General features: G+C 53.5%; 12 protein-coding genes across 12 annotated transcripts; 8 read left to right on the top strand and 4 right to left on the bottom strand.

Annotated features, from left to right (window-relative positions):
* Window positions 1–176: 176 nt before the first annotated feature.
* Window positions 177–1613, bottom strand: BO66DRAFT_305216 (Zn(II)2Cys6 transcription factor domain-containing protein; the record flags this gene model as incomplete). Its single annotated transcript, XM_025643238.1, has 2 exons — window positions 177–1488; window positions 1564–1613. Coding segments are annotated over 2 exons (1362 nt in total), but the record flags the coding sequence as incomplete, so codon positions are not given.
* A 657-nt stretch (window positions 1614–2270) lies between these two features.
* Window positions 2271–2697, top strand: BO66DRAFT_428570 (uncharacterized protein; the record flags this gene model as incomplete). The annotated part of the gene is made up of 1 exon (XM_025650412.1): window positions 2271–2697. Exon 1 carries the CDS (start codon window positions 2293–2295, stop codon window positions 2695–2697), a length of 405 nt encoding a protein of 134 aa, XP_025504302.1. The 5' UTR covers window positions 2271–2292.
* A 1966-nt stretch (window positions 2698–4663) lies between these two features.
* On the top strand, window positions 4664–6302 carry BO66DRAFT_373554 (putative RING finger domain protein; the record flags this gene model as incomplete). The annotated part of the gene is made up of 4 exons (XM_025645546.1): window positions 4664–5403; window positions 5452–5580; window positions 5665–5917; window positions 5989–6302. The coding sequence occupies exons 1-4, from the start codon at window positions 4951–4953 to the stop codon at window positions 6300–6302; spliced, it is 1149 nt and encodes a 382-aa protein (XP_025504301.1). The 5' UTR covers window positions 4664–4950.
* Window positions 6303–6382: 80 nt separating this feature from the next.
* Window positions 6383–7862, bottom strand: BO66DRAFT_391661 (DNA/RNA non-specific endonuclease). Its single transcript, XM_025647306.1, has one exon. The coding sequence runs from the start codon at window positions 7592–7594 to the stop codon at window positions 6578–6580; it is 1017 nt and encodes a 338-aa protein (XP_025504300.1). The 5' UTR covers window positions 7595–7862; the 3' UTR covers window positions 6383–6577.
* A 248-nt stretch (window positions 7863–8110) lies between these two features.
* BO66DRAFT_391660 (uncharacterized protein) lies at window positions 8111–9163 on the top strand. The gene has a single exon (XM_025647305.1). It carries the CDS (start codon window positions 8232–8234, stop codon window positions 8967–8969), a length of 738 nt encoding a protein of 245 aa, XP_025504299.1. The 5' UTR covers window positions 8111–8231; the 3' UTR covers window positions 8970–9163.
* Window positions 9164–9678: 515 nt separating this feature from the next.
* Window positions 9679–10440, bottom strand: BO66DRAFT_391658 (uncharacterized protein). The gene is made up of 2 exons (XM_025647304.1): window positions 10304–10440; window positions 9679–10186 (listed from the first exon to the last, which is right to left on the bottom strand). Exon 2 carries the CDS (start codon window positions 10177–10179, stop codon window positions 9751–9753), a length of 429 nt encoding a protein of 142 aa, XP_025504298.1. The 5' UTR covers window positions 10180–10186; window positions 10304–10440; the 3' UTR covers window positions 9679–9750.
* Window positions 10441–10598: 158 nt separating this feature from the next.
* BO66DRAFT_81872 (uncharacterized protein) lies at window positions 10599–11194 on the top strand. The gene has a single exon (XM_025653621.1). The coding sequence runs from the start codon at window positions 10648–10650 to the stop codon at window positions 11023–11025; it is 378 nt and encodes a 125-aa protein (XP_025504297.1). The 5' UTR covers window positions 10599–10647; the 3' UTR covers window positions 11026–11194.
* Window positions 11195–12539: 1345 nt separating this feature from the next.
* On the top strand, window positions 12540–13466 carry BO66DRAFT_322207 (RTA1 domain-containing protein; the record flags this gene model as incomplete). Its single annotated transcript, XM_025643747.1, has 2 exons — window positions 12540–12693; window positions 12775–13466. 2 exons carry the CDS (start codon window positions 12540–12542, stop codon window positions 13464–13466), a joined length of 846 nt encoding a protein of 281 aa, XP_025504296.1.
* Window positions 13467–14116: 650 nt separating this feature from the next.
* BO66DRAFT_373545 (DUF2985 domain-containing protein) lies at window positions 14117–15440 on the top strand. The gene has a single exon (XM_025645545.1). The coding sequence runs from the start codon at window positions 14400–14402 to the stop codon at window positions 15240–15242; it is 843 nt and encodes a 280-aa protein (XP_025504295.1). The 5' UTR covers window positions 14117–14399; the 3' UTR covers window positions 15243–15440.
* A 1394-nt stretch (window positions 15441–16834) lies between these two features.
* Window positions 16835–18816, top strand: BO66DRAFT_391655 (Zn(2+) transporter ZRT3). The gene is made up of 3 exons (XM_025647303.1): window positions 16835–17025; window positions 17087–17217; window positions 17268–18816. Exons 1-3 carry the CDS (start codon window positions 16971–16973, stop codon window positions 18534–18536), a joined length of 1455 nt encoding a protein of 484 aa, XP_025504294.1. The 5' UTR covers window positions 16835–16970; the 3' UTR covers window positions 18537–18816.
* BO66DRAFT_391654 (splicing regulator NSRP1-like domain-containing protein) lies at window positions 18807–20382 on the bottom strand. Its single transcript, XM_025647302.1, has one exon. It carries the CDS (start codon window positions 20370–20372, stop codon window positions 18897–18899), a length of 1476 nt encoding a protein of 491 aa, XP_025504293.1. The 5' UTR covers window positions 20373–20382; the 3' UTR covers window positions 18807–18896.
* Window positions 20383–20642: 260 nt separating this feature from the next.
* Window positions 20643–21539, top strand: BO66DRAFT_438096 (TRAPP subunit TRS20; the record flags this gene model as incomplete). Its single annotated transcript, XM_025651033.1, has 2 exons — window positions 20643–21272; window positions 21528–21539. The coding sequence occupies 2 exons, from the start codon at window positions 20643–20645 to the stop codon at window positions 21537–21539; spliced, it is 642 nt and encodes a 213-aa protein (XP_025504292.1).
* Between the last annotated feature and the right edge of the window lie 52 nt (window positions 21540–21591).

The raw sequence follows: 21591 nt of genomic DNA, 5'->3' as shown, positions 1-21591 counted from the left end.
TCGGACGATCATTTCTTCTGCAGGCTTTGGATACGGAATTGTACGCGTACAGCGCTCCGAACGGGCGCAATAATCAGGGCACCTTCAGAAGCAGGTACGCTTCTGCTTCAGTCGCGTACACCCACGGCGACCACTGTTCCCCTCGCGTCCTCTGCACCATTGGCAGCAAATGACAATTCTGCGGGAAGTGATTCAATGAGAGTCCGAGACAACAGACTCGCATTCCACGGACCTTCTTGGTGAGGGTAAGACTGCAGCAATTGGATCGCTCGCCACCGCTGCTCGGGATCAACGGTGCGCTTCGCAATGGCATATAGCGGTGGGACAACGCCGATGTCCAGGGTAATTTGTGGGAGATGTGAGGAATCCTTCTCGCACTGCTGAATTTCTGCGGCGAGAGCCAGCATGATCTCGAAGTCATCTGTAAACTCATGGAACTGCGGCTTTCGAGTCGATACCGGAAGGCTGAGGAGCGCGTTCCTAAGCGCGTGCGCTTCAAGTTGGAGAAGCTTCAAGCCTCGGTTTTCTTTGGCGGTGAGCACCCGGCCCGGTTGATCGTTGAGATTGGTCGTGAACATCAGGAATAAGCTTAACCGATGGATAATGCGAGCTTGCTCACTGACTGCTGACTCAGACTCGTCATAGCCCGTGATAGCCTGCCGTCGACAGAACCGAACCACAGCGCCGGCGAGCGGTTCCATGATCTGACGGACTTTTGTAACAGTCCAGCGGCCATTCTTGACGTTGTGCGCATACATGTCAGAGTAGAGTGTGGCATCATCATCGTCTATGACCAGGATTGGTCCTTCAGAGCCAAAGCAGCCAGCCTGATTGTCAAGATGTGAGAAGGTCTGAGTCAGGGAGGACTCTAGGGGTGTCTCAACACCACTCGCTACTTTGATTTGTTGGTCTCGCAGGATTCTGAGGCCACTCCGCAGGTGTCGGAAAGCGTTGTCGTAGTGTCCTAGGGTAAATTCTGCTGCCACGAAAAGAAGGCAGCATAAGAGTACTGTGACGGTGTACTGTGGATCCTGGGATGCATGTCGCCGCCGAAGTTGCTGGAACGCCCGACCCATCTGCTCAAAAGCGAACTGTTGCCAGCGTCGGCTCTCGGTCTTGGCCCTGGGTATTAAGCTTTCTCTCTGGCGCGCTTGGACGCCGCAGTGCACAGCGCTGAGCGCAATGGAAGAGTGGCAGACAGCCGGATCAGCATGACCGATCTGCAAGCTCAATATCTCCCAGAGAACCGAGTCGTAAAATCCGGCCAGAGTGGGGACGGTGCAATGCTGGAAGAAGCTGAAGCCGCGTCGCTCCTCTAAGGTTAAAGTAGCCAGAATGCCAGGTGCTGTGAGCTGAGGAATGCCTATCCTTGTAGCGAAGAAGGGCTTGTGAGAGACTGGGGGCAGATCGTAACCGTCACATTGCCTCCCTGTTGAGGTACATCGTTTGCACGCCCCGGGAGATTCGTCGCATTTGACACGACGGTATCTTGGCAGGCGGAGGATCCAGGGTGAGTCGATTGAACGAGGTCAAAAAGGGCAGGGATTAGGATAGAGAACTAACCGGCAGGTTCGACATCCCGACTTGGATCTCTTAGCGTATGCTTTTTGTCGCTTGACTGGGGTTATGGAGGGATCAGGCATGTTGGGAAGTTGGCCGAAGGAGCCTGGAGCCTGGAGCCTGAGGGGGTGGAACAGAGACCGGTGGGAAAGCGGGCCGACGCGTCCGTGAACACCCGCTTCTCCTTCCTTCTCCACCCCGCGTGGTTTTCCGACTCGGAATACAGAGTGGAGAAAACACCCTACGTGAACTTGGCCCTGACGCTATCGGAGACTTTCAGTGCAGTGCGACATGAGGATGCGATCTGACTCGTCGCGATACAAAGAAGACTGTGAGAATATCCGTTCCAGTGAATCGCTGCTGACAATCTTCGTTCCTTCTTTGATAATATCTCCGATGCAAGCAAACACTAGCACCGTGGAGCAGGACAGAAAGATCGCCGTGATGAACAATTCGAATCAGAATACATGGCACCAGAAGTATAGAAGGAATCAATCACTATAACCTCCACCTAGAATCGTGTCGAGCATTGAGTCTTGGAACATCCCCCGGTGAACCTCATTCCAGCTGGCAAATTCCTGGAAATATTGCAACATCCGAGCCCCATCACCTTCAGTATTTAAAATATATACAATCCCAGATCCTAATGCCTCCAATCAACCTTCGAACCAACCCATTACATCTCAAAGGTAAACCCATCCGCCAAAAGAAAACAATCAAGTGTTCCTGAAGATGGCGGTGACCGACAACTTCCAGAGCGAAAGCTACAACTTCGTGGACCGGATCTTCGCAAAGGCGGAGATCCCCCACCGTCTGTTTGGCTGGCCGTCGGCCCACGAGTTCGGCATGGAATTCGGCCCCGTGCCGTCCGTCTCCTGCAGCTACACGCCCCCGGGGTGGATCATCCCCGACGACCACATCGACGGCGCCATCTGGGCGCTGCGGGCGGCGGGACTGCGGCCATGTCCTCAGGGACGGAAATGCCCTACGGTGTGTAGTCCCTGGCTGCCCCCGACGGACGTGGACCATTTTCACCGCACCGAGGGCGATGCGCAGGTCCTGCCCCAGCATCCGCAGCTGCTCCGGGTGATTCGGCTCTATCGGAAGTCGGAGTATCTGTGGTATACTGGCTTGTAGAACGGCAAGAGTTGGGGTTATTCCTTTTAGTCGGTTTGGACGTTGATTGATCTACTGAATTTCATAATAACAAGACATCGAATCATTTATTCTGCTTTCTGGAACATTTATTTCTATTTAAATTCTTCTTTATGTACTTGACATCCGACAAGTATAGATGGCTTCCATAATTCATCAAACCTGCTTTTTTCCTATTTCGACGTAGTCCTGGATGACTAGGAACCAGGGGTGCTTCTGCCACGATTCATTTTGACATAAGATACAGAAGAAATCTTAGACTTCATGCTCAGTTATAAGAAACTTATAATTTTGACTATCAAAGGTTATAATTAGCAATTGCTATGATATACGACAGATTATTGCCTAGATATCTCTCTCAGCGGGCAGCATCTCCAACACATTTAGTCCATCTTTAACCTTGACGAAAAGGGGCTTGCCCTAGAAAGAACTCTAATGAGAATCGATCCGAGTCTCTGTTTTAAGTAGAATATGATGAGAGCCGATCAGGAAAAGTAAGCGTTCCTGACTTCGAGGACGGGGACAAGTGATACCCAGCCACGTGCGGATATCTGAGCGGAAATTCCAACATGGCCGTGGCGGACGATGAGAAGCGTGACCTGCTATGCCCACCAGCACGGCCATATCCCAATAGCGGATCTTCTCCTCATAACATTTCTCCGAGATACCCCAGCGCTCAAACTCCTTATCATCCCATTTCCATTCTGTCCCCGTTGTCTCGAAATCTCCTTTCACGAAGCCAAGAAGCCAGAGAGGCCATATAATAAAAAGCTGCCGTGGACAAGTACGAGATGAAGAGGAGAGGGGGGGAAACTCGTGGAAGAAATGTTACATATGTTCTCGTCAGTGACAGTAGTATGTCCGATATAGAAGATATAGCCGCCGGGCCCTTGCTTACTCTGAGCGGAGCCGACCAGAACCGGAGCATGCTCGCACTTGACCACGGCAAGCTTCTTATACGTCGCGAGGCATTCAGTCGCTTGCGGCCATACTGTGTCTGTAGCTTGAGTGGCCCGTTGTCTTGCTGGTTTCCATTCCATGCCGGTGAGCGTGATCTAGCAGTGTATTCGGACGATCGCTGGCGATCCGCGAGAGATATCACGGCAGAGAAGTTCGTTCATTATGTCGGGCTGGACGCCCTCCCGGGCGGCTTCAGCTTCATTCATGTCGTAAGAGTTCTCGTCGAGGACCTTGGCCATTGATATATGGATCTTCTCCTCGGTATTGGGGCCCTCGAGGGTGATTTCTTTGGGAAGGAGAGTGGAGATCCCCTAGAATCACTTGAGGGTTCTGAGAGAGGTAAAGACGGAGACATTGGTATTTGATTGACGGTAGAAAATTCGGAAGATCGTTAGAGATGAAAAGTGAAGAGGGAGTTAGGGAGGAGGAGAAATGAGTAAGGTGGTGGAGAAACGACGCCAGGATAAGAGGGGCCTTGAAGATGATGGATCATATATTGGACGATTAAATGCTTTTATTGCTCTTGGGGTGTTTTGACAGGTTTATGCGGAGAGAAGCAGCGAAAATATATTCATGGAGACCTCGAGGCGGACGAGGATGCAGAACGAATCAAGGTAGAAGAATGAGCAATTCATGCCTGGGTATAGATCTAGAAGACTCACAAGCGAGGTGAAGCTTCCCGGCAGGCTTCAACTGCATGATTGAAGCGTCAGATATTGCTTGACAACAAAGCTTTCTGGCTCCTTATCCTAGCATATCATTCTTTGAGCGATGAGCAGCATTCTCACCTTTTTAGTCTTTCCATTGAGCGCTTCTAATTTCCCATAACAGATTGTATACATCCAGTCCGACTATACCTTCCATTCCCCAAGCATGTGACAGCATGACATAATCACCGCACCGCAGTTTCCGAGGGCGCGCTTTTCTGCTGCCGCCGCCCGCCCGTTCGCACGCCGCAGCTTCACTTTCTCTCTCCGCGCTAGCTTCATGAGCTTCGAAGCTCTACCCACCCCAATCGATCAATTCGAATCTACTCTATCCCACGAGAGCAGTGGTCAATTCTCCAGCTTTTTTTTCGCAATTGGTGCCCACTTCCACCATACCACAAGCCCACAACCCCCAATTACCTGGCGCACGCGAACACTCCAGCAACCTTAACTCCGCATGCAAACCCAACCCTCCAAAAACCCATCCATCACCACCGTCCACAATCTTCCCCGCCGTCAACCCTTCGAACCCTCTTGCTGAATCTCTAAGCGCCAACGATAGGGAAAAATGGCCCACTCCAAACGCAACACCTCCCTCCCGCACTTCACGGCCTACGAGCGCTCCCTCCTCCGCTCCGCCTGGGGCACCAAGCGCAGCGTGATCGGCCGCGACTCCTTCCTGCCGTTCGGGTCCTGCCGGCTGTGCCTCCGCCCGGCGCGCGCCCCCGTCGTCGCCTGCGCCACGGCGGGCGACCTGTTCTGCCGCGAGTGTGCGATCAGCGACCTGCTGGCGCAGCGGCAGGAGATCAAGCGGTTGGAGAAGTCGCGCGAGGAGGCGCGGAAGCGGTTGGCGGAGGAGGAGGCGCGCGCGCTGGAGGAGGTGAAGGGGCGGGAGTTGCGGGAGTTTGAGCGGGTGAGTATGGGGTTGGAGGCCGCGGGTGCCTCGTCGGTGGGGGCGGGGAAGATCCAGAAGGCAGTGGCTGTGGGTGGGGGGTCGGGGACGCCTTCTTCTGCTGCTTTGGTGGCTACGGGGGCCAGTATTGGGCATAAGAGGAAGGTCGAGGAGGAGGTAGGGGCTGCTGTTGATGGTGAGGGGAAGAGGAAGAAGGTGTTTGCGTTGGATGAGAAGATTGTTGCCAAGATTGCGAGGGAGGAGCAGGAGAGGTTGAGGGAGGAGTTGAGGAGGGAGAAGGTTTGTGTCTTGCCTTTTCTTCTTGGTTTGGGGGATGTGGATGGTGGGGTGTGGTTTAGGCTTGCTGCTAACGTCTTTCTGCTGCATTAGGACGCAAAATCCGCCCTCCCCTCGTTCTGGGTCCCGAGTTTGACGCCCTCGACCGATCCGGATGAGATCGCTGCCAATAAGACGGTCAAGCTGACGCCCATCTGTCCGGCTTCGACGGAGACGAATAAGCATGGGTACTCGCTCAAGGCGTTGGTGGATGTGCATTTTACCGAGGAGAAGGGCTCCGGGGGTGAAACTACGAGGGTGTGTCCTAGCTGCAAGAAGACGTTTACCAACGGGTTAAAAGCTATGCGTATGTTCCCCTATCCCTCCCTTCGCCCTGTGCTTGGACGTATTCTGACTGAATCACTTTTCGTTATCTAGTAACCAAACCCTGTGGACATGTTATCTGTCAACCCTGCGTCAACAAATTCATGACCCCCCACGATGCGCCAGATCCGCACGCCACCAAGGAGGAACAGGACCAGACCGCGGCGCTACACGGCCGGATCCTTTGCTATGTCTGCGAGACGGACATCACTCCCGAGACGAAAGGGTCTGCGAGTGCGAGCAAGAAAAAGAAGAAGGATAAGGAGGTGATCTCGCCCGGCTTGGTCGAGATTAGTTCCGAGGGGACGGGCTTTGCTGGGCGGGGCGGGAATGTGGCGACGAAAGAGGGGGTCGCGTTTCAATGCTGAAGCTCGCTAAAGTTCGTTGCATGGGAGCGAGAAGCCGGGTTTGTCCAGGTGTACATTATAGATTTGGGGCAGAGCACCGGGCATACATAGCTTGGACAATGGGGGCTGTTTTTGACAAACCAAATTCATATACATGTCCGACATTCGAAAAGCGGCGCGGACGAGGGAATAATGCTGATATGATACCCAAATACATCTAGAGTACATGAAACCCGGCACCCTTTTACCTTCTTTCAACCCTTTCAGGTGATTAGACCTGACTACACCGCCCACACTTAGGACCGCTTGGAGGCGTTGTTGAACTCGCGCACAACGATATCGCACTTAGTCTCCTGGCACAGACGCTTGCGACGACCGGCCTCCAGCTTGGCGGCAAACTCCAGGCCACTGGCGCGCTCCACAGCCTCGAGGGGCACCTCGAAGTCGGCCAGACGCTTGTCGTTGGGGATCCGGGCATTGGGCAGGACAAACGCGCCGAGGGCGACCTTACCCGCCGCCGCGGGCCCTTCCTCGGCGTAGATGACCTTGTAGAAGTGGGTGGGCACGGCAACGTTGGGCGGGTTGCCGATGACCTCGTAGGAGACGCGCCACTTGCCATCGGCGGGGTCGCGGGTGGGCAGGTACAGGGGCCCCGTGACGACGCGCACCGACGGGTACTTCTTGGTCAGCCCGCGGCAGAAGTCCTCGAAGTGCGCCCAGTAGTCCCGGTTGAAGCCCTCGCCCACCTGCGGGCACATGTTGCTCAGCGCAAAGGTCCCGTCCATCGCCTCCTGCGACCACTTGCAGTCCGCCGCCGGCACCTGGTGGCCCCGGTCGTACCCGGACCGGAAGTAGTCCGACAGCTTCGCCCGGAACATCGGCGGGATCGTCGTGTCCTCGAAGAACGTGCTGTTCTTGCGGTCCGCGTTCTTCATCGCCAGCGACTGCGGCGTGATGTGTTCCGCCACCCAGGACGGGTTGCGCGTCCGCCGGTCGTAGGCGCCCGCGAGCGGCGCCGAGATCAGCGTGTCCGCTACGGGGCCGGGGAAGCCATATTGGTAGATGCCGGTCGGGTCGACGGGGGAGAGTCCCCCGGCGGTGGTGGGCTTGGGGGCGAGGGAGGGAGGAGCGGGAGGGCGGATTGCGGTGGGGGAGGGCGCAGCGATGGGCGACGGAGGTGGGAGTTGTTGTTGCTGAGGTTGCTGCTGAGGTTGCTGAGATCGCGGAGTGGAGGATGAGTAGAAGAGAGCCGTCAGACCGGCACCGGTGGCTGCACTGGCCGCGGCGATCGCGGCGAAAGTGGCCTTGGACATGGTGTCCGGTAGGAGGGTGGGAGGGAGGGAGGGGAGAGAGAAGGGGTGAAGAGACGGAGAGAGAGGGAGAGGAAGAGGTTGAGGATGGAAGAGGAAGAAGAAAGTCGGACAAAAATCGGATCTCCAAAAACAGTCCCGATCGCAGCCCCGTGCGCGGTAGGCCAATCAGAGCGCAATTATCAGATGATTCGAAGTATAAAGAAACAACAATCAACATTCAAAGAATTTCAGCTTCTATTTCAGCAACATTTTCATTGTTTCGATCTTTCTTGTCTTTGTTCCAACTATCAACTGTGGAAACCAGTCCGCTCAAATGAACACAAAGACAGCAATGGCCACTTGCCTGCTCTGCAGGGTCAGGTCGGCTGACAGCAGCGGGCACGCAGATGACACACCCTCTTTCGCACGTATGTTCCGAAACAGGTGTAATTGGTTTCAAATAACAGCAACACTAATATTCTTTCAGCGATGTGACTATCTTTGGCACATATAGACATTATGGTTGGGTGCAATCAAGTCCATTGTGGCAGAAAGGCTACAAAATGCGACGCTTTCTATCGCCACATATCAAGTCAACTTCATCACAACAACTTCCTCCGGCAGTGCCAGCTATAATCAATAATTCGCAGTAGACAGTATGGCTGACCTGCTACCACCGCCAAAGAGACTTAAAGTCTCCGAAGAACTTTCTCTCACTCAGCAAGACGAGGTGCACCAAATGCTCCCTGCCATCGAAAAACTCCGCGACTATAGCAACTTTGGCCAATGGCTCGACGACGTCCATAGAGCACTGGAGACATGGCAGCTGGAGGACTATATCGACCCCAGCGCTCCGAGACCTGCACCCGATGACGATGACTACATCTACTGGGAACAACAGGCAAACGTGATCTTCTCTTGGCTGCACCTTCACACCTCGCCTACCATTTGCGAAGACCCCATTTTCGTTAGCCGCCAGCCACGACTTCCCGAAGACTTCATCAACACTGTCAGGGACGTTGTGAGCCGTGTTAGCCTGGAGACAGCCACTAATCTCTGGTGGTCAACTATCCGCATGGACCCTTTCGATTATAGATCCTTTGACGGGTTCTTCGCCGCATTCAGAGATTTGGCGGAGCAGGCTATTTTGGTCGGAGTCATCACGCCTTATCAAGCGTTCTTCGTCTTGCACCAGCACCTCCCGAATCTGGAGAATGTTTTCACACTGCCTTATGCCAAGTATAGTGACACCCTTCATTGCTTCGGCATGGCTGGCGAATGCCCTAAAACCATGACCGAGGAGACATTCAATCTGTTCTGTGAGCACATTGAAGAGCTTCCTCGAAGCTCTTATTGGACCTGGAAGCGCGTGGGTAAGCAACGAATGTTGTCGTGAGGAGCAGCTATAAGATTAGATTGATAGTATTTTCAGGGCCATGTCTACATACATTGCGCTTACACCAGATGCCTTGAGTTTGAGGTTGCATCGATTCGAACCAATTTAAAAATTTTCCAGTTATAATGACGTCTGGATCTGCCTAATTTTTGCTAGTTATGACACTTTTTCTGAAGCAGGGATTCGTCCAAATTGCTTAGGCCTCCTAGAAGGTTCCTGTAACCAAAGTCACGTATATATCAGTTTGTTTCGCACCCTATGGCTGCTTCTATCCATTCTGGGCTTTCATATGCTGGCATCTTCCCTGCTTCTACCTGCTTCTCACTTTCCTCGCCAGCCTGGGCCACGCCAATGTCATCGAATTGCCGAAGTTAAGTCTGCGATGAAAAGGAAATGTCCAACTAGTGGAGCATTATAGAGGATGTCGTGGTGAAAGGCCGTATATTCTGGGGGAATTACAGTTTTCAGGGCCAGAACTGATCTTCCTGTCTTCCATGAGTAATTTTACGAGATGTTACCGGGACCAGAAATGAAGGTTGCCATAACTTTCAATTGCTTGTAAAGACTGTCCTTGCTGACTGCTTCGGAGATCTCCTTGCCTGTCCAAACTGCTAATAACACTCAGTGGCACGAGAGCACCATCAACAGGAGAACAATTTGTCCCCCACTGTCCTCTTACCCTTCCTCGCCCCTACCCTCCAGCCCTTGTCATCCACACTATACCATCGCCCACCTCTCAACTATCAACACATCAAACACATCATACCAAACATTTTGTCCCTCAAATACACACATTCCGAGATGAGCAGATATGACAGTCTCTATAAGTTATACAAATCACCGAGTTGAAGCATCTGCGATGAGCACAAGCGTTCAGCCTATCGTCCGCCTGGATGTCATTCGCAGATCGCCGCGTTTCACCGTTGCCGGAGCCGCCGGTGCTGGAGTCCCCACCTTGCTGATCCTCCTGGTTCTTCTCTGCAGCCTCCCTGGCGTCGAGGTCGGCAAAGACCTTGTCGAGTTCCGCGCAGAGAGCGTCGCCGGCTACAGCCACCACAGTCCCGTCTTCGGTCTGCTTCAGCATGTAGCCGCCGTCTTCCTCGTGCAGAAGCGTGTATTGGTTCTCGAAGGTGATCTGGTTGAGCTGCTCGCGGGTCTCGGCCACTATAGCCCCAGAGGGCACGGGTTTGGAATAGCGGGTGAGAGACATGGCGGAGCTTATGGAGATGAGAAGGAGGATTAGAAGACTTCTGATAGGGAGGGTAGATGGAAGCATGATTGCAGGTTTTCCAAGTGTGGATTTGTTTGCTTGGTTGGTTGTTTAGTGAGCGTACCTCAATCGAATCACGGTAGTTTTCAAGGAAGAGTGGATGTTGATGATCCTTTCTTCAGGTCGATCGGAGAAATGGGAGGTGCTTTATAAGTGTAGACAAGAAGATAAGGCGTACAGTGATCTCAGCTCAAGTTCTGCTGACACGAAATTCTTGTGTAGCTACTACAAGGTGAAGCTGGGGTTTTCCTGCACCTGTTTACTTCAAAGCCTCCATCATGTGACGGGCCTGTAATACGTCACTCGGCCAGTGTCCGTTTGCTCTCCTTCCCTCCTTGACTTCCAGTTCTACTGTACAACTTCCCCATCTCCATTGTGACGCCTTGAGGGATACTTTCAAGTTTCTTGATGTCAATGTGTTTATTTGGTACTTGTTTCTCGGCTTGGTATCTCTACTTCACTGCTAGGATTGGTAAAGTCAATTGCCATGTCGCGGAAGCTGTGGCATCCGTACCACTCTTGTACCTCTTCGCAGCTAAGAGCCTGATGAAATTCCGACTCATTCGAGCCCGTTTGGTGCCAGCTGACTTCGAATATTCCCTGTTCGTCGGTGTTGATATAAGCTCTGATCAACCTCCGGCTCGGTGCATTCAGCTCACCACCATCAACTCGGAGAACGAATCGGAGGATAAGTCCAAAAGTCAATCATATCCCTCGTACCGACAAACTCCTACTGAGCCGCTACAACTGTGGTTATCGGCTTACTTGCCAAAACACATACAGTGATGTCGAATGTTCAACATCGATGCCTTCGTCATGACCATGGCTGTGCCATGCTAAGTACATGAGGCTGGGATCGGAGTTTCTGACTCTGTGTCTGTGTCTGCTCAGAATTGCGTTCTCATTGTAAGCTCTTTGCAGTGGCGAGTCTTCATTCTCTATTGTCCTGATTGCATTCGAGGTGTCACTTACTGGGGAAATTAGATTCTTGGATCAATGCTGACTTGTGGCCACTAGAGGCGTAGGACCCTACAGAGGATTGGCAAGCCGCTGTCGAACAACTTGAACCTGCTCAAAGTCAAACTATACAAACCGGTACAACTGTTCCGGAAGGAGTTGAAGATATGAGTCCAGTGACCAGATTTCAAAAAGCTGTTTTGGCTGACACACTAGGCACTATGTGGGTCTTTGTCCGCCAAGCGCTGCTCCGCCAATCAAGAAGTTTTCGATCAACAGCTTTGTTTAGACTCTTTTCGAGTGTGATACTTAAAGCTGAGCTGTCAGAGGATGTCTCTCTGTTCACAGACAAGGTACATTCATTCTAGTAGTCGATGTTACAAGTATGATAACATCTCGAAGATGAATAGCTTACAGGCTCAGTCACAAGTTCACTTCAAGGATCTCCCACGGCATAAAGTTTTGACACACACTTAGTTCATTGGAGACTCGAAAACATCTCCAACTCCAACTTCATACTGCACTAGCATCTGCCTGAGCGGTAGTTATGCGGTTTCCAACTCGTTGTCCCCATCGAAGTGCCAGCGTTATCCCCCAGCAGTGCGGGCTTAAAGCCATCACCATTGCACCAGCCAGTACCCACGAAGCCGATTCTATACACTGGATCTCACATCAAATTATGGTAGAACATTCTGAGTAAAGGAGAATTGCAGGGGCAAATTGCGACGTGCTCTCGAGTAAGAAGGCATTGCAACACAACTGGTTCGATTGCCAAGAGAGCAAAAAGCTGTGTGGATCAGACCTCCTTGAGAAGCCAAAGGGACGGCTAGCGATGAAACCAGCCCAATGCTGCGGAAATGCTAGGAATCGCCACTTAACAAAGTTGGGGATGGCATATACCCCACAAACTTTCAATTCTTCGTTCTAGGGCTGGATGGTCGCTGATTATCACCACTAATAGTTCTTTACCCTCTTAGAGTCTAGGGAAGGATGCATGGATGGTAATCAGAAAGAGGTTGTACGGTAGGTATGAGTCTCCACCCTACATAACTCAGATGATCTAGTAACGTTTTTACAGAGGAGATCGCTCGTTTTTGTACCCGGACTAGGCACGATCCACTCGTATTCGCACACTTGGCCCAGAATGGATGTCCACCAACCCTGAGATGCCTGCAGTTTCACATCTAAACAATAATAGCTCATTGATGATCGCCCACTATGACAAGGGGGTCTTTCTGAAATTCTGATGTAGTCTCAACTGAGTCGAGTGCAGTGCAGTACATATCCTGCTGGACTCCCATGCATTTGACACCCCTACACTACACCACCTCTCTACACCCATCATGTCAAGTGGCTACAAGCTCTATGAATACAATCCCTCCGTGGGCGCGCCCATCGTCTTCGCTGGAGTGTTCGCCGCAACCTCTGTGCTGCATCTGTTCCAAATGATCCGCAGGCGGACTTGGTACTTTACACCCTTTATCATCGGTGGTTTCTGTGAGTTCTCCTGATCTCTTTCTCTGCCAATGCCATCGCCGGGATCTGGCTGATATGCTGAACTATTCTATTTCTCTCTAGTCGAAGCATTTGGCTATGTTGCGCGGTGGTACAGTGCCAAACAGACCCCGAATTGGACGGTGATGCCGTATGTCGGTCAGGAGCTGCTGCTCCTCCTCGCCCCCTCCCTCTTCTCCGCCTCCATCTACATGCTGCTGGGGCGCATCATCCGCCTGGTCCATGGGGATTCGCGCTCCCTTATCCGACCGAACTGGTTGACCAAGATCTTCGTGACGGGAGACGTGCTCTCTTTCTTCATCCAGAGCGGAGGTGGCGGCATGATGGCGAGCGCGAACTCGGCCAGCAGTGTTTCCCTGGGCAATCGGATTATCGTGATTGGTCTCATCGTCCAGCTGGTTTTCTTCGGCTTCTTCATCCTCGTCTCCATAGTTTTCCATCGCCGTATGACCGCTTCCCCGACTCCGACCTCCCTCTCCATCAGCAATCCCCCATGGTACACCTACATGCGGGTTCTATATGTTGCCAGTGTTCTGATCATGGTTCGATCGATCTACCGTGTGGTGGAATATGTGCAAGGGTCCACGGGAGTGCTGCAGCAGCATGAGATCTACCTCTACATCTTCGATGCGGTGCTAATGTTGTTGGTGTGTCTTCTGTTCAACATTATGCACCCAAGTCGCATTCTGTCCAGCCGCCAACCGTACGGCAAGATGGACTCGGATCAGGTCGAGATGCTGGATCCGCGGATGTGATTGTTAAAGTGGTCGGTCGTGTCTTTAATGGTTACATTCTTGGGTCTCGCTCGGTTTGTTATTGTCACGCCCACATTTGTTACTCGAAATCTCTTTTTGTTAGTTGATACAGTTTGTTGTAGCGCTTCTGCTTTTCGTCATTCTTTGTAAATAGAAATCTTATGAGGTTACCTTCTCTGGATAGGGTTTCGTCCGATGTCCGTGAGAGCATTTTTGTTCCGGGTCTCGTACCGATTACTCGAAGCAGTTAGCCGGATTCTACTGCTCTCGGAAACCAATTCTAGACGGGACAGTTTCAACTGTGTTTGCCTAGATTAGACTCATAACATTACTGGTCAAACCGTGGCTGGGCTAGAGATGTTGACTTGTAATATTTCTAGCCCGAAAGTATCTGACTGTAAGGCTCTTGAGTAAAGAGTGACGACTGAATTTCGGAAAATTAAGTTCCATCAGTGCGTCAAACACGTGTCGCTCCTACGAGTAGATGCCTTGGTATGGTAAAATCCGAAAGAAAGGATACCCCTAAATATAGATGCACGGGGTAGAATCCCAGTCTCAGTCAGAATCTGATTCCCTCCACTGTGATCGCCACTTGAATGCAGAATAAGGTACTCCCGGCGCAGCGTCCGGCCCAGACACCCAACTTATTGCCTATTATGGATGACAGGAGAGGGCAAAGGCTTTTCTTGGCTGGCTGCGCATAGTACAGACGTAATGTCGCACTTGGCCCACGTCTTGCGTGTGTATTTTAAATCCGCCTTTTCTCTCATGCTCGGAGAATGACTTGATCATTAAATCAGCGGTCCTTTGGTCAATCTAACCGACTTTTCCTCTCCTCCAAGGCCTTTAAACAGATCGACATCCCTCCCTCTCACCTCTCCCCTGCCAACTACACACCCAGATCCAGCTACTAGAAAGAGCGTGAAAGAGCAAATGATCACCTCAATCAAAGTCGACGACGACAACGACAACGGAACGCATCCACCGAACAAAACAACATGGCTCACCGCCATCCAAGCATTCCTACGCTGGGCAGTCACCCCGCTGGGCTTCTGCATCACCATCTACGGCCTGAACGTGGTCGCCTGGGGCGGCATGCTTTTCCTGCTGCTGTGCAATGCGGCGCCGGCGATGTGCCACCCCAGCTGCGACGCCCCGTACTCGGCGCGCCGCATCTGGATCGAGATCGACTCGCAGATCCTCAACGCCCTCTTCTGCGTCACCGGGTTTGGCCTAGCGCCCTGGCGGATTCGGGATCTGTACCTGTGGTGTCTCTGGCGTCTCGGTCGCTCGTCGCGCACTCGTCAAGGGGGACTGGTCCGGCTTGCGGAGATCCATGGCAAGTGGTTTTGCGGGACGGCGGTCCCCGTAGATGAAGACGAGGAGAAGGCGACTGCGGGGGCGGCGGCCCCAGCAGCAGCAGCAGCAGGAGCTGCTGCTGCTGCTGCAACAGAAGCTCACCGCACCCCCACCCCGCTGTGGAAGATGGATGTGGTGGTCTGGGGCAACTTCCTCAACTCCATCTTTCAGGTCTGTCTGGCCGTGTGCATGTGGGCGATGGACCGGTTCCACCGGCCCAGTTGGACGACGGGCCTGTTCGTGGGCCTGGCTTGTTCGGTTGCCGCGGGCGCGGGGGTTGTTATGTGGTTGGAGAAGAAGCGCATCCATAAGGCTAGCGAGCACCCTGGGGCGCTGTTGTTGGTGCCCCCAAGTGCCGGCGCTGCCAGCCCTGGGAATGGCTATATGCATCTGGATCGGGGAGCGTTGTCATCTTGATATTTTTCCGGTTGATAGATTGCTCTGGGGGTTTTCCTTGATTTCTTTTTACAGCGAACGGAAATCTGTTTTGCTTGATGATTCTTTCTGATGTTTTTTTTTGTTGGTGATCACATGGAGCTACGGTACCTATCTCTGCGGGATTTACGATATAACTGCCGCTCGGGGAGTCACTCTTTCGCTTGAGGGTATTTTGAGACGCATGAATGCGATATTGTGTATTCCAATCTTCATACTGTTTCTATTTGGGTGGTGAAGGCGCATCCCTAGACTATGTGCACAGTCTGACCCACTGTCGTACTCGTACTCGTACCGTTGCCTAAATGTAGAGGAACAATGGAATGGGGAAAAGACCACCATGTTTTTTTCCCTGACTTGCAACCAGCCCTATCTCAAAGTGAAACAAGGATGCGATCTCCCGTCAGCCTTATAGCAGCTTTGTGGCTGAGAAAGTAATAGCAAGGTGAAACCGGACGCTGACCGAATAGAGCGTTGCAGGTTAGTGACGAATTGAACGAGCTAAGTGGAGCAGCTGCGGGAGGCTAGACGGGCAACACAATGGTCTTACGGGGTAGAACTAAGAGTTGCAGAGCAGTAGTCGAAATAGTGACAAGTGAGGACTTGGGCAATAAGAATTGATTCTCTGGTGGTGTTGCAAAGTATAATTGGTGGATGTAAGGATGTCCTAAGATTCTTTTACTATTATCCTATTTTTGGACCTTGGCAGTACTACGTCTGAGCATACATGTTTCCAGCAATTGTTTCTCTACTACTATATAGGGCTCTTTGGCTTTGACACTGACTCCGGAGGTGTCATATCTTGCTCTAAGCGTGATCATTGAGTTACAAGCATCGCTATATTTCTCACCACAGAGTTGTGAACGCCCTCTTTTTGTCTTGTTCTGAGCTTGGTCTGCTTCTAGACATCAGCATCGGCGGCAGCCGCAAGATCTTAGTAGCTTGGACTGGTAGATCAACTAGTATTAGTATGATAGACATGTCGGGTACCATCTTAACAAGCCTTTGCTTATTATTTTCTCTATTCATCCTCACATTATCGCCAGGGATGTATGATTCTCTTGATAAAACCTGTAATCTCCTATCCCTAAACCATTTGTTGTTCTACCTTACATAATACTTGTCTTGATGCAAGCACACTCACAGTTGAATATTTTGTATGATGCTGGTTTGTAAAGCATTCTAACCAGGGTTGGTAGTACTATCATGGCAGGTAAAGCAAGTCTTTAACAAGTATTCTGTCATTCTCAATCTACTGTGAATTATCATGCTGCAGTAGACACGATACCACTGAGAGAAAGACCAATTGGTCTACTAATGACATTGCATGTACAAAGGAGCGGAGTGTCAATCGCTTAAACTACAGAAGGTGAATGCATATTCATCCAGATATTGAAATCAATTGTACCTTCTATTTTTATTCTGAACGCAGTGGATTGCAAGGGGGAATGTCAGAAGTAGGGCTTCCAAGGTCCCCAGACCTTATCTAATCGGGAGAGCGCGTGACATGATATCATGCATTATTTAGCCATTCCATTCCGCCCGCCCTCCGCAATTCATTTCCTTTGCTTTACCAATTTTCCCCCCGGGTACTCCGTACCTACTCTGGGATCTCCTCATCTCTTCCTCCACTTCTGTCTCCATCTCCCTGTCGATCTCCCTTCCCTCCCTCTCCCCTCAGGCTCTTTCCCATCCCCATCCCCCCGCATCATGGCTGCCAGCAATGACCTCCGGGGCTGGGTCATGAGTGCCGTCTCTGGCGCGGGTAAGTTCAATCTCGAACCCATCTCCAAAATTCGCCTTCCATGCTGATTGATTGCCTTTAGCCTGCGTCCTGGGGTCGTCCGTCATCTGTGTCGACATAGTATTGCGGCAGTTAACACGGCGAAAGGACTTTCAGATAGTCCACAACAATGCATTCTTATCAGCATCGCTCTGCCTGAGTGCAGGTGTAATGGTATTGCCGCCCTTGCCCCTTTTCGTTATCGTCGTGACTAATGGTCATAGCTTTTCACCTCTCTCTATAGCATGCTTCCTACATCGCATAACTACCTCATTCGCGCCGGCTGGTCTCCCTCTAGCTCTGCGTATGTGCTCATTGGACTCTTCCTCGCCGGTGTCGTCGTCATTCGCTTCGCATCCGCCCTGCTGCACCGGTACATCCCCTCCCATGTCGTCGATTGCGCTCATTCCCACGAACCACATCCGAAGCTCGATCACCACCACGAGCCCAACGGACACCATCATGATGAGCCGAACACGTGGAACGAGCGCACCCCCCTTCTGTCACGGGCCCTCAAGTCCTCCCCGGCGACCATGACCCTCCCCGAGGCGAACGCTCGCGCCCAAGTGCCTCTCCAGCGGCGGGAATCATTGCGGGATCGTCTGACGCGGCGCTTCAGCCGGATGGTGGGCGTCAAAGCTCAGTGCGACGAGAACGGGCCTTGTTTCGGGTTTTCGCAGGCGTGTGGCCATGAATGTACCAAGACACTCTTGCCGACTCCCTCGATCTCGGATGTAGGCAGTGACCTGGTTCGTCCATCTCTCAATCAGCCTCGCAGCATCACCGTCCACGGAGAAGCAACCCAGCCCAGCGATCTCGAATCGGGTCTACCTCGCGTGCACGAGTCGCCCCACCATGACCACCACCACCACCACCCTCACCACGAGACCAGTTCCTCCTCATCGCACACGGGCCTGTTGGACGATCAGTGCGAGCCGTCGGAGGACTCCCCTCATAAGCTTCCTGTCGCAGAGACGCCGCAACATCACCACCACGTCCCGCAAAACGCATTCCTGTCCATCGGGCTCCAGACCTCCGTCGCCATCGCCCTGCACAAGCTGCCGGAGGGCTTCATCACGTATGCGACCAACCACGCGAGCCCGACGTTGGGATTGACGGTCTTCCTGGCGCTCTTCATCCACAACATCAGCGAGGGGTTCGCCATGGCCCTGCCCCTCTACCTGGCCCTGCACTCGCGCGGCTGGGCCATGTTCTGGTCCAGTCTGCTGGGCGGCATCAGCCAACCGGCGGGCGCGGGCCTCGCCGCCCTCTGGATCTGGGGCGCCCGGCGCGCCAACGGGGACGATGGGACGGCCGGTCCGTCGTGGGGCGTGTACGGGGGCATGTTCGCCGCCACCGCGGGCGTCATGACCTCGGTGGCGCTGCAGCTGTTCAGTGAAGGGTTGACTTTGACCCATCATCGGGGCATGTGCACGGGGTTCGCGATTGGAGGGATGGTCCTGATGGGGCTCAGCTTCGCGCTTACGGCATGATACATCGTGCATCGTCGGTTGGCGTTGATTCTCGGGTATGATTAGGCCAGAAAAAAAAACTGCATTGTTGTTCTGTAAGGGTTGCACTAGACAGAATTACTTCAAGAGATAGCATTGTTCCAGCGGAGTGACTTTTTGCTTTTTGTGATGTTGTGAAATGACGTGACGAAATCGGGTTCCGGGCTGTCATGACGGATTGGATTGATTGTTTTGTGATTGTATCTGTTTACTCGGGGAATACATATATAGCATTACCGGTAGATTCACAATTCGCTCTCATGTTATCGTACAGTTTTTAGGGAATCACTAGCCACTAGCCACTATATAACAGCGCCTGAAGTATAGTACAGTAAAAATGTGCTAGGAGGCTTTCCCCTTGGCAGCCGCCGCCGCCTCGCGCTCCTTCTTCCGGGCCAGATATCTCTCCCGCGCACTCGAGACGTCGCCCTGAGTCTTCAGGCTCCGACTGCGTTCGGCGATCTCCTTCTGCCGCGCCGCCTCGGCCTCCTCCTCCTGCCGCGCCCGCTCCTCCAACTGCGCCGCGATCATCTCCGTCTGTCTGGCGCGCTGGCCGCCGCGATCCGCCCCTGCTCTATTGGCGCCGAACCTCGACGTCGCCGGTCCACCCACTCTCGTCCCGGCCTTGGGATCAAGTTGCGGCGCCACCTTCGGCTTCGGCGCGACATTCAACCCGGCCGACAGCAGCTGCCTCTTATCCACGACCTGCCCGTCATCGTTGACGGCAATGTGCGCGCCCCGCGCATTCAACTCGGCCGCCACCTGCGCCTCCGACTTGTGCTTGTCGTCCTTCTCCTCCCCACTCTTCTCACCTTCCCCTGCAGCAGCAGTAGCAGCAGCAGCAGCAGCAGCACCCCCTTCCTTTACAGCCGCAGCCGCTTCCGCGGCAGCCCTAACAACAGCAGCATGCTGCTCCTCCCCGCGCGCCAACATCTCCCGATAGAACCCGACCATCCCCTTGCCCCCATTCTTCCGGCGGTCCTCCTCCTCCTTTGCCTCCCGGGCAGCCTCCTCCTCCTCGATCCGCCGCATCTCCGCCTGCTGCGCCTTGTACGCGGCCGTCACGAACTTCTCCTTGTCGGCGAACTCGTCCCCCTCGGCCTCGCGCTCCTTGGCGAGCTGCCGGTCCCGGGCGCGGAGCTGGTCCCGTTTGCGGATCTCGGCGCTGCGGAGCAGGGCGGTCATGTATTTCGGGACTGTGCCCGAGGGGTCGTCGGGATGACCGGGGGTTGGCTTGGGGGCCGGTTTGGCGTGCAGGGTGTCGTAGATGCTGTCGTAGGAGTAGATGCTCGGGTCGAGGGATTCGGCGCTGTGGCGGTGCTGGCGGCTGCTGTGCAGGGCGGAGAGGTTGGTGTATTCGTTTCCTGTGGGGGTTGGGGTTTTGGTTTTGGTTTTGGTGGGTGGGTTAGTAGTGAGCCCGTATGTCGTTGTCGTTGTCGTTGTTGGTTCGGCGGTGGCATCATCGTCGGAGTCGTTGGCGAAAATCGAGGTTTTGGAGAGCGGTTTTATGGTTGTTGGGGGTTTCGAATTGGTGAGGTTGGATTTGCGTTTGGGAGGATGCGTGTCTGTGTCGGTGGGTTTGGGGGCTGGCGCTGGGGTGGGAATATCGTTTAGGCCGCCGAGGGTGGTGATTTCGATGGCGCTGGGTTTCTTGTTCGCGGGCGCGGTGGTGTCATCGTCGGAGGAGTCGTCGTCTGAATCGTCGAAGATGGTTTTCTTGCGCTTGTTGGGCGCTTGGTTGCCTGGTGGGGGGCGGCCGCCGCCGCCACCGCCGCTGGCTTTGGATTTGTTGGCGAGATTGATGCCGAAGGGTGGCATTTTCTTTCTGGTAGGTTGATGTACAGTACAGGGAAGAGGAAACAGTTGATTTGATGATGGATATCGATATCGATGATGCGAGTCACGTGTCGACCCTCTGGCGCGACATCTTATCACCACGTGATTCTCCCCTCCCCTCCGCTTGCTGTCCCCGTCCCTGACTGGCGCGGTGCTGCAGCGGCGTGTGTCTGCCCCGGAAATCAACATCTTCGTTTCGTTCTACTTACTTACTTCCCCTCCACAGCTTCAGGGGCCTGGAAAGCATCCAAAATGTCCTACTACTTCACCATCCTCTCGCCCACCGACGTCCCCCTCTTCAACATCGCCTTCGGCACCTCCAAATCCGGCGGCGATGGCATCGCCCGCTTCCGCTTCCCGGACACAGCCCAGTACATGAACCAGTTCATCATCCACTCGAGTCTGGATATGGTCGAGGAGGCGCAGTGGATGAATGGGAATATGTCAGCCAACCTGTCTTACTCTCCAAAAAGCCCAACTAACCATTCTGATCCGGGGGCGGGGGGAAACAGGTACCTCAAACACATCGACACCTACCCGCCCGCCTCGGCCTACATCTCCGCCTTCCTCGCCCCGTCCGGCGCCCGGTTCCTGCTGCTACACCAGCCGCCCAACGCGTCGGGTCCGAATGCGATGGGCGGCAGTGGCAGCGGCGGCGGCGGCAGCGGGATAGGCGGGTCGTCGATCCTGGGCGGCTCGTTCTCGGCGGGCTCGTCGTCGCGCGCCTCGGCCAGCTCCATCGCCGCCAACCCGACCAGTCCCCAGACGGAGGAGGCCGTGCGCCAGTTCATGACCGAGGTGTATGAAAATTACGTGAAGACGGTCATGAATCCGTTCTATCGGCAGGGGATGGAGATTCGGAGTGCCGTGTTTCGGTCCAGGGTTAAGGGGGATGGGGGGAAAAGGGGATGGAGAACTGGGGTTGGGTCAAGGGGTGATAGAGGTGGAGGGATTGGGTGTGTGTTGGGTGAGGGTGTAGGGTATACTGGTGTTGGCGTTGGGTTTGGTTGCTTTCTGCTTGATGATACCAGGGCTTGTTTGCCATGTATATCTTTTTTTAGTTTCTCTGCTTACAGTGACTTCAATCGATGACCGCTGTGCATCGTTAATCATGGTCATATTCGTCGTTATTGCTAGCAATCCTACTAAAGTACCCAAACAACTCCTCTAAATCCGAACTCGGCTGAGTCTCAAGAAAACC

This window comes from Aspergillus aculeatinus (genome assembly GCF_003184765.1).
Source record: "Aspergillus aculeatinus CBS 121060 unplaced genomic scaffold BO66scaffold_22, whole genome shotgun sequence".
Taxonomy (NCBI): Eukaryota; Fungi; Ascomycota; class Eurotiomycetes; order Eurotiales; family Aspergillaceae; genus Aspergillus; species Aspergillus aculeatinus.
The sequence above is the reverse complement of the archived record's forward strand: the minus strand, read 5'-3'. Positions and strand labels throughout refer to the sequence as shown.